Consider the following 10,267-nt stretch of genomic DNA (forward strand, 5'->3'; position numbering starts at 1 on the left):
CACATCTGATGGGGTTAGGACGGTCTTCTTCCCTGGTTCCCCCTTATCTGTCTGTTCTGGTGTTGGTCTTTGACCTGCCTTAGAGGGAGAGAGATGGTTTCATTAGCAGGGGAAAGTGGGACTTGAGCCATGACGGTGGCTCTTCTATCAGATATCACCAGGCCACAATGTACGGTATTTGATCTCAATGTAGATTGAACACCTCACTCAGGGTAGAATAGATCTGAGCCTAGGCAAACGTTCCTTCCGGCAGCCACCCTGTGGGTCACTCTAACTGGCAGAGTGTTTTTAGTGTTCCCAGGGAAACCTTGTCACCCGACTGGGTGGCTTTACCTTGAAAATCCTTGAAATGTTCGAGAACAAGACCTAGGGGTGTCACAGGTCCCTTACTCTCCGCTTGTCCCATTTCTCCAAATACAACAAACAACACAACAGACAACAAAAAAACAAGGCAAAGACAACCAAAGGCCCAGAAATTCCCATCCAGAGCCCACTGATGGTGGGGACTTTCTTGGTCCCTGACAAACCAGACAATGGAAAAAAAAAAAAAAAAAAAACACACACACAAAAAAAGACAATCATTTATAAAGCTAGAGTGAAGACAAAAATAATATGTTTAACTAAAACTACAATAATTAGTTAAAAGATTTATATTTTAAAAAGGTTGTGACATCAAAAACATTAAACATGTGGTTCCCTATAGTATAGAACTTCAACAGTTTACATCAATGGAAAAGTCATCCACACAGAAAGTCAATAAGAAAAACATCAGTCTTAAATGAATCATGTATACTGAGGTGAATGGATAAAGATATCACACACATCAATACTATTCAGCCATAAAAAATAATGAAATGGTGATGGTCATGGTAACATGGAGAACCTTGAGAATACCTTGTTAAATAAAATAAGAGAAAGACAAATACCATATAGTTTCACTTGTATGTAGAATTGGAAAAAAAAAAAGAAACTCAGATTCATAGATACAGAGAAGAGATTGGTGTCTGCTGAGGGGAGGGACTTGGAGGCCTGGGAGGGCGGAGGGATAGAGCCACAGGGTGGGGCTCCCTACCCCTCCCTCAGGAGCCCTTTGTGACCAGACAATAGCTCTGTGATGTGGGCCTGGGGCTTGTATCTGCACCTCCACACCCAGGGCTCAGTTGTCTGAGGACAGCAGTGTGGTTGGTCGCTAAGTCTCAGGGCTCAGTTGTCTGAGGGCAGCAGTGCGATCAGACACTAATGTCTGATGAGGGAAGTGATGGAAAATTATCTCTTCCCTCAGGAATTCTTTATTAATGGTTGGCTGAGCTCCAGTCCCATTATATGGGCAGTTAATGTCATCTTTGCCCTTGTATGTGGGATAGGGCTCTTTGTATATTTAGTTTCTTATTTCCAGCCTGATCCATCCTCACCACCAGGCAAGAAGCACAGGAAGAGCAGGAAGGTAAGGAACCCTCGGCCCAGACCCAGCAGAGTGTGATTCTATCTTCTTTTCTATTATTCTTTCCACTTTTCTGAGTCACTGGAGAGACTCCTGAAATGGGAAAGAATAGAATGGGTATTCTCAGGAGAGAGCAGACCACCATCCATCCAGGACAAGCCAGACTCAGCAGGGGTTAGAGGAACACGAGGATTTCTCCCTGAAGATCTCGGGCCAGAATCCAGGTGTGGTGGAGGGGTCCAGGGCAGTGTCCCAAACACAGTGACCGGTGGCCAAGGACCAGAGGCTAAAAGCTGCCTCTCTAGTGGAGGTCAGGCCCCTGAGCACTGGGTCACCAGCCACGGTCCAAAGACAGGTATTTCAGGTGAATGTTCCCCCTTCAGGGCTGATTGAGGGCAGTACTGAGCCCAGGAGGTCCCAAGCAGCAGCTAGAGTGGGGCTCTGGCCTTGGAAAGTGGGGTCCTATGTGAAAAAGTCCAGTTGCGCCACCAGGTCTGGTATTGTGTGTGTTTCTTGAGCAGAGGAACAGTGGCAAACTTCTCACATAGGATATCCTTCTGTACATTCTTCAAAGAAGGAAAACTGGAAATATTTGTATCCATTTTGAAAAGGAAATAAGTAAAACTAAAGAAAATCACAGTCCGCCCACCCCCTTAGTTAAATGTAGGAAGTCACACTACTCATGAGCAGTGAACACCTGCTGCTGGGCTGGGGGTCCCAGCCTCCCAATGTTCTCTTATCTCAGTACCAAGCAGAGCCACGGAGGAGAAGCAACAGAAGCCAGAGAAGCCAGACTCTGAAAGGTGAGTGTCCGCCACTCACCCCTGCGTGCCCCAGTTACACTGTGCCCCCTGCTCTGAAGCCCGGCCCCACCGTCTCCCAAGACACCAGGGCCTGAGCCCATCCCTCAGGAAACAGAGCCCTGGGAGGCAGGTTGTGGGCTCCTGGGAGGGAGATCACAACCCACCCAGAGGCTTCCCAGATTCTGCACCAGAACAAAGCCCTGAGGGGCTGGAAACTGGTGTCACCCAGCAGGGGCCCCAGAGCCTAGACTAGGGGCAGGACCTCCTGCTTCCACTGTGGACAAGCTGTTCAACTCAGCTCAGATTCCTCTGTAAAGCCATGCAGTCCTTCCTCCCCCAGCAAGGTCATGAGTGAGAAAACACTTTCGAAAAGACAAAGCGATCCCCAAAATGAACCCTGTAATCACCGTGTGGGCACGTGACCTTTGACAGTGCTGTTTGGGGCTTCCAAGTCCAATCCCCCAAAGGTTTCCCCTAAAGGGACATTATACCCAGTCTCCTGTAAGACACCTAGGCCCCCGCCTTCCCCTTGACCCAGTCTCCTGTTTCCAGCTTGCAGAAATTGCCTGCACGAGCTGGAAGAGTTCCACAGTTTAGTCTCCCTTCTGCAAAGGTAATGAATCTGCCCCCTTATCCCCTGGGTGGGCCTCCCCGAGTCTGTGGTGTGACCCCCAGGGCTGCAGGGAACCGGCCTCTGGGGCTGCTTGGGGGTGCTGGGAGGAGCCATGGGACAGATTGTGACCAAAGCCCCGGGCTGAGGGACAGCAGGAGCATTGTGATGTGGGTGTGGGGCGTGGAGGGCCATGGGGGCCTCTCACGGCCCCAGGCTGCTTCAGAGACAGCTCACACCTCTTGTCTCCCACAGCCACCTGACAAGGGTCTCTGACCAGGGGGGCTTTCACCAGTCCTTACATCAAGCAGCCCCTGGTCAGGTGTGCCAAGGGGCACCAGCTGGAGCCCATCAGCCATGCAGGGAGCCTGTGGAAGTCGCTCCTCCTGCCGTGGCCCCATCACCTGCTCGTGCTCCACTGACAGGGCCCCCTCGGCCTCTGGCCTCCACCCTGCCAGTGAGACCTCAAGAAGAGCAAACTAACTTTAAAAAAATCCTACCAGACACAGTGAGAAAGAACTTTCTTCCAAGTCATTCCAACTGGGCCTCTCTCATTCCAGCCATCTCAGGCCTTGGCCATGCCAACTACCCCATTTTTTCCTTTTCCTGGTGGTGGGAAAGTACCAAGTCCCTGTTCTTGCCTGGCACATTACAGCACAAGTGCCAGCAAGAACACGTGTCCTGCCACCCACCAGATGCCTCGTTCTGGGGTGGCCTTACTAACAGGCAGATAGAGACTCATAACCCTCCGTTTGTCAATCCGGATGTCCAGAAGCTCCTTGAACTACTAATCAGCAAAAGGGTAGAACTGAAGAGTTGGAAGGAGAAAGAAAAGGTTGGGTCAGTTTTCAAAAAGGGGTGCCCAGACGACCACGTGAGCTTCTGGGGGACTCTGTGGAAGCTTCTGGGTACTGAGCAGACCACCACCACCCCTCCATCCTTCTGGAACATGAAAAACAAAGCAGAGCCACTGGCCCAACCTCAGCCGTTCTCATCTCCCAAGGTCTTGGAAGACCACTTGCAATGGAAACGCAGCCAGCTCTTCTGGGGTCTCCCCTCTCTGCACAGTGAGTCCCTGATGACCACTGCCTTGTTTTCTACTCACTCTTCTCCACTACAGTCTCCCTCTGTTTTATTCAATGGGACCTCTAATTGCTTGCCAGTTCTAAACCAGGATCAAGTATCTTCACAGTTTTCCCATGCCCCACCATTGTTCCACCGTGGGTTCCAAACTCAACCCTCAACACTAACCTTGCCCCAGCCCCAAGTCCCCCTTGCACCCTCTGTCCCAATAAGACCACCTTCTCTCTCATCCCAGAGGAGGACCAGTAGGGTATCTTTGGCTACATCCCAGAAAAAGACACAATCCTTCACCCCAACTAAAATGCAACATCTGGAGTGGCCCTTGTTGCCAAAGCAACAAGGAAGGGGGAAGACTTTACCCACTATGGAGAAAAGATCTCCAAAACTCTTTAGCCAAGTCCCTCCCAAGCTTCTAGAGGACCACCAGGCCTCCCGGGCCCACAGATCAGGTTCTACCTATCAAGGGGACTTTGTCATCTTTAATATCCAGAAGCCACAGCTTCAGAGGAAGCTCAGCAGGGATAAACAGCAAAGCAGCTTGCCCCACAAGGTTCAGCTGTCTCTGGAACTGAGGTGGCCTCAGGATGAATCCCCGGGAATGAGTCAGGCACAGGGAGAGCAGGGGCTCTCAAGGCCCTTTGTGTTTAAAGGTAAAAGCAGCCAAGCTACATGGAGGACCAGGTCCAGATACCACAGGAAGTATAAAGCAAGATTCAAACTAGAGAAGAACTTTGGTAAGGGTCTATGGCAGTGTCTGAAGAGGACACCAACAGGTCTCTCCAGGATCTCAGCTAGATTCCCAGTGAAGGTTCTGGGAACCAACTCTGAGAAGGAGTTTGGAAGACCCTTAATAGGGGCCTTCGAGGGTGATCCAGGAAAATACTTAGCCAGGGGCCCAGACAAGAAACATATAGAAAAAACTTTAAAGGTTCATTTACACAGGAAATTAGGACAGATCAGTAAAGGTCTGATCCCTGTGACTGTGCGTCGATCCTGGTTTGTGGCCAGCCATGCTTTTCCCAAGTCCCAACCCCACATGGCTATCAGAAATCTAGCACTCTTAAAGGATCAGGAGCTCTGCGTAAACACCTCCCATGAGCTGTCCTTCCTTTGTCCTAACACTCAGCAGAAGCTGGAAACACACATCATAAGTTTTCGAGTGAGGCGTAAGTGGGACCTACCTCTCCAAACTGTTGAGCCCATAGATCTCAAACTACTTGAAGCTCAACATTTGCCTTTTCCCCAGTCCCCCTTTCCATGCTCAGCCACCTTTGTACCTGGGGCCCTCTCAAAAGCCAAATTTTACAAGTTCTTGGGGAAACCACCTCAGCCCCATCCAGAAGAGAAGGGTATAACTGAAAAGTCTGATCCCACTTCAGGGAGTCCCCTGCCTGTTCCCTCACCCATACGTGAGCAAATCCAGCAGGCCCTGGGAAGGACTTTACCTGGTGATGGCCATCAGTCCTCAAAGACGTCTTTATCAAGACAGGAGGGCAGTTCACCTTCTTGGGCCTCCATTCTCAGCCTCCCAAACAGAACCCTGCACAGCAAGACTGGTATGGGGGCCAAGAAAGACAACCTGGAACCAAGTCCAAGTTTAGCAATGGCCAGGAATGAGCTAAAAGAGAGTGGGGGTCAGGCCTCACCAGACATGGTAGCAACACTGAAGATGAAGCTCAGGTCCCAAACTCCAAGGTCTGAAGGGGCCACAGAGGCGATGGAGGCCAAGAAGGCCCCTGCCTGGAAAGTTGTCTTAAGACCCAGTGGGCTAGCCAACAAACCAGCCATTTATGTGGATCTGATATCAGGATATCCAGGTGCTAGGAAAAGCCCCTCACCATCTACAGTGTTGGTTGCTCAAGATCCAGAGGAGGTAAGCCTTGAAACAAAGGTTAGTAAGGTTGAGCTCCAAGAGAAGATAGAGTCGGAGAACCAGCCTGAAGGCTCTACCACTAGTGAGCTTCCTCAAGATTCTCCCAGTGACCTCCTCCTTCCAGACGTTGCCACTTGTGTGCTTGTTGAAGGCAGTGGCACCAATGTGCTCCCACCAGACTCTCACACTAATGCTGTCCTTGCTGCAGACAGCTTGACCACTCAAGAGTCACCCTCCTGTTCCCAAATGGAACGTGCCAGTGGAGAGACACCATCTTCCCCGGTGTCACATAACCTTAGCTCAAGTGGATCAAGCAGTGAGGGGCAGCAAGAGCCCTGTGGACCAAAGATTGAGGAACCAAGTGACAGCCAGAGCAACAATGAGACCACTGATGAGGGAAAGGACCAGAAGAGACCCAAACCAGAAGAGAATGAAGACAGGTGTGCAGAACAATTGGCAATCAGGGCTTCCCAAGCTAGCAAGATAGGCCACCCTCCCCAGGTCAGAGGATCAGGAGAGAGCCTTGGGAGCAAATACCTCCGGCTCATGCCACCAGAAAAGGGACATGTTTTTCCGGAAAGCCACTTTAGACAAAGGATGAAGAACTTTCTGCAGTGTCTTAATCCCAATAAAAAAAGCAAAAAACTGGAAGACCCCCTTCAAAAAGGCAAGCCTGCATCGGCTTCTGCCCTGAGCTGGGTACCAGTCAGAAGCAGATCGGTTATGGACAACAGGGCTGCCGAAACTCAGATGGTAGTGACAGCCGTGGGACAAATCCTGATGGAAAAATTGCGACTCCACCAAGGAATTCGGGCCTCAGAGATGTATCAGCACAAGGAATTGCAGGCCCCAGTACATAGGCATTCTTGCCCTCACAGGGCTTTCGCCTCTACATACCAGAAGAGAGTGATGGGAGGAATAGCCTCCAATCAGCAAGGTACCCCCAAGGGCCATAGCTGCCCTAGCAAGAGCCAGCTGACCAGAGACAGGAATGGTGAATGGAAAAGCCTCCCCAGGAACCTGGGGCCCCCAGGCAGACCCAGCCAGCACCAGCCGATGGTGGCAGGTGTCTCAGGTCGAGTTCACCATTATCCTACATGCAGTTTTCGAAAATATGCCTCAACCTATCAGGCAGAGAACGCTTCACACATCTTTTCTGGTCAGAAAGATTTCCCTCAAGAAAAAATCGAGTATATGCAAAGAAAGTCCATTTTTTCTCATATTAGCACATCCTCTGTGTGCTAATGACTTCCCCATGCGACAATTTTGTCTCCCGAAAATATATGTTTGGTGTTTTTTCTCTCATGAGTGGTGCTGGACTTTGTGTGTGCCCTGCTTGGGTGGAGGGGATCAGAGTTTTCTCTCCCCAAAGGCCTGCTTTGGTTTCCAGAAGGATGCGGCCTTGGAGGGCCAGGGACCTTGGGGTCCACCCCGTCCCCTTCCTCACACACCTTCCATTTCCACGACAAGGTAAACAAGACCCAGAGTGGAACCTTGCTCTGCCCATCCTCTCCTGCTTTCCTTCCACCTGAAATTTGTGTGGTTGTAGGGAGGGTCTGCTGAGGCATAAATCCCACTCAGGCTCCAGGAAGACAGAGTCCTAGATCAGAGTGGGGCCTGCAGTTGGGAGACGCAAGGCTGGCCTTGAGGGCAGAGGTGAGAAATCCTGCCCCCATCCACGTATCCTGTGGGGAGTAGAGGACGGCCATCCCAGGAGCCTTCTCACCCCCAGATAATCTCATCTTAGCTCCATGCACCCCCTCTTACACTCGGAGCAGCAAGGGACGAGCTCTCTCCCAACACTGAGGGTGTGTGGGGTGCCACAGAGACCCCCAGGCACCAGCCTGCCCAGCCCCAGGGCACTGAAGGGGCCTTCTCACCAGCACTCCCTTCCCCTTCTGGGGGATGGGTGGGGTGTGGCTGTAGGCAGGGGGACCCTGTACTTAGGGTGGGAGGCCAGGAAGGAAGCCAAGTGTCAGGGTAAGCCCATGCCTGGTGTGACGACTGAGGACCCTTGGTGTCCCACTGCCACCTACAGGCCCAGAGGGGAGAAGTTAGAGGCCCCGGGACTGTCCCCACAGGATTTCCACCCTACTCCAGCTGCCAAGTCCAGGGGTGGGGTTGTGAAGAGGGTGGGGCGGGGGTTGTACAGAAGCCACCTGAGCTCCCACATGGAAAGCCAGGTTCCCAGAGACAGCCAGGCCTTCGGGCAGAGAAGTTAAGTTCTGCACAATTTGATAAGCTTGTAGGACTGCGGGCCCCGGGAAGACTTGTGGTCTGTGACCTTTATGTACACGTGTGGCCCAAGGATGGCTCCCAGGGGACTGGTGGGGACTCGGAGGCCAAGGGACTGGCCTGGCTCCTGGTCATGGTTACCTCAGAGCCCAGAAGGGCAGGAGGACAAGATGGGGCTTGTCCCACCTCCAGCTGGAAGGACGTGTCCAGAATGAGGGTGCAGTCCAGGAGGCTCCCCCACTGCCCGTGTGCCCCGGTCCCAGCCCAAAATCATCCTCTAGGGCCCCTCACACATAACTCACATGGTAGAGAGTCCCACAAGTCGGACGTGCACTCCACACTCCTGTTGGTAGAAGTGCCGTGGACAGGAGGCTGGTGGAACAGCCAGAAACAGGAAGGAGCAAATCCCCTTGCCCTTCTCCTGCCAGATGGTACAAGAAGGCCAGAAAGGGAAAGCCCCATGCCAAGAGACCTTGTGCAGAGACCTCTGACAGAGATCTACCAAGACCTCCCACAGAGACTCATACAGAGACCCACACTGAGACCTCCCACAGAGACCCACACAAAGCCCACACAGATCCTACACAGAGACCTCTGACAGGGCCAACATCAAGAGCCCTCATGAACACCATGTCCAGGGATGATCTTCAAGGCCCTCCCACACAGACCTTATGCAGAAACTCTCACAGTGAACAACATCAAGAGACTTCACAGAGACCTGTGACAGAGATCCACACAGACTTCTCTCAGACACACCTCAGAAACTGATCTGAATACCCACACACAGCTCTGCAGAGCCCACACAGAGGCCTCCCAGTGCCCTGCAAACACCAAAGACATACCTTGAACAGAGGCCTCACCTCCATCCTTAGGAGCCCAAGTAGCCACCCAGTGTTAAGCCCCGCTTGGATCTGAAGCCACTTAACAAACTGGCAGTGAATTTGTGCTGTAAAAGGCTTGTGTATTTTTTAATTACTTCTGAAAAAGACTTAGATTCCCCATGTAAACCTGAAAAATCCTTTCCTTCACAGATTTTCATTAGCTTGAGCTCCCACGCACAGTTTAAAGAATCAGAAACTGAAAACAAAACTTTACCATCGTCTAATGAGGGAAAAACTCTTATTTGTTCAGTTTTAGCTACGGTTTAGTGAAATGGCCTCAGGGGTCATGTTCTTTATTTTGTTAGGGACAAGTCCCTCCACCCAAAGTGACTTATTCACATTCAAAATGCTGTAGGGAGGCCTACAGCCATTGGAATGTGGGATGGAGTGAACCAGCAGAGAGGTCATTGACTCAAATGTACAGACAGCATGCTCTTTGGCCCAGAGCAGCTTGTGGTAGGTTTGTGAGGCTTGCTTTATTTTAAAATCAAAGAACTCACAGTGTCAAACACATGAAGCTGTTTTAGAAATGAAACAGTTCGGCAATATTTCTTTTTTTTTTAATTTTTTATTTTTTATAAACATATATTTTTATCCCCAGGGGTACGGGTCTGTGAATCACCAGGTTTACACACTTCACAGCACTCACCAAAGCACATACCCTCCCCAATGTCCATAATCCCACCCCCTTCTCCCAACCCCCCTCCCCCCAGCAACCCTCAGTTTGTTTTGTGAGATTAAGAGTCACTTATAGTTTGTCTCCCTCCCAATTCCATCTTGTTTCATTGATTCTTCTTCTACCCACTTAAGCCCCCATGTTGCATCACCACTTCCTCATATCAGGGAGATCTTATGACAGTTGTCTTTCTCCGCTTGACTTATTTCGCTAAGCATCATACGCTCTAGTTCCATCCACGTTGTCGCAAATGGCAAGATTTCATTTCTTTTGATGGCTGCATAGTATTCCATCCTATATATATACCACAACTTCTTGATTCATTCATCTGTTGATGGACATCTAGGTTCTTTCCATAGTTTGGCTATTGTGGACATTGCTGCTATAAACATTCGGGTGCACGTGCCCCTTTGGATCACTACGTTTGTATCTTTAGGGTAAATACCCAGTAGTGCAATTGCTGGGTCATAGGGCAGTTCTATTTTCAACATTTTGAGGAACCTCCATGCTGTTTTCCAGAGTGGCTGCACCAGCTTGCATTCCCACCAACAGTGTAGGAGGGTTCCCCTTTCTCTACATCCTCGCCAGCATCTGTCATTTCCTGACTTGTTGATTTTAGCCATTCTGACTGGTGTGACATGATATCTCATTGTGGTTTTGATTTG

At 50.6% G+C, this 10,267-nt stretch overlaps 1 protein-coding gene across 1 annotated transcript; it reads left to right on the plus strand.

Annotated features, from left to right (window-relative positions):
- The first annotated feature begins 1,246 nt into the window (after positions 1–1,246).
- Positions 1,247–7,130, plus strand: LOC116584011 (spermatogenesis-associated protein 31E1-like). Its single transcript, XM_032332001.1, has 5 exons — positions 1,247–1,444; positions 2,187–2,244; positions 2,797–2,857; positions 3,110–3,379; positions 3,614–7,130. The coding sequence occupies exons 1-5, from the start codon at positions 1,247–1,249 to the stop codon at positions 7,053–7,055; spliced, it is 4,029 nt and encodes a 1,342-aa protein (XP_032187892.1). The 3' UTR covers positions 7,056–7,130.
- The last annotated feature ends 3,137 nt before the right edge of the window (positions 7,131–10,267 follow it).

This window comes from Mustela erminea, unplaced genomic scaffold (genome assembly GCF_009829155.1).
Source record: "Mustela erminea isolate mMusErm1 unplaced genomic scaffold, mMusErm1.Pri scaffold_45_arrow_ctg1, whole genome shotgun sequence".
NCBI classification, from domain to species: domain Eukaryota; kingdom Metazoa; phylum Chordata; class Mammalia; order Carnivora; family Mustelidae; genus Mustela; species Mustela erminea.

Excerpts from the sequence above, each read along its gene's own strand:
- LOC116584011 (XM_032332001.1), top strand. The coding sequence starts at position 1,247 with ATGAGGGAAGTGATGGAAAATTATCTCTTCCCTCAGGAATTCTTTATT. Across the intron at positions 2,245-2,796 it reads GAGAAGCCAGACTCTGAAAG|CTTGCAGAAATTGCCTGCAC; the intron begins GTGAGTGTCCGC and ends TCCTGTTTCCAG. Across the intron at positions 2,858-3,109 it reads TTAGTCTCCCTTCTGCAAAG|CCACCTGACAAGGGTCTCTG; the intron begins GTAATGAATCTG and ends TGTCTCCCACAG.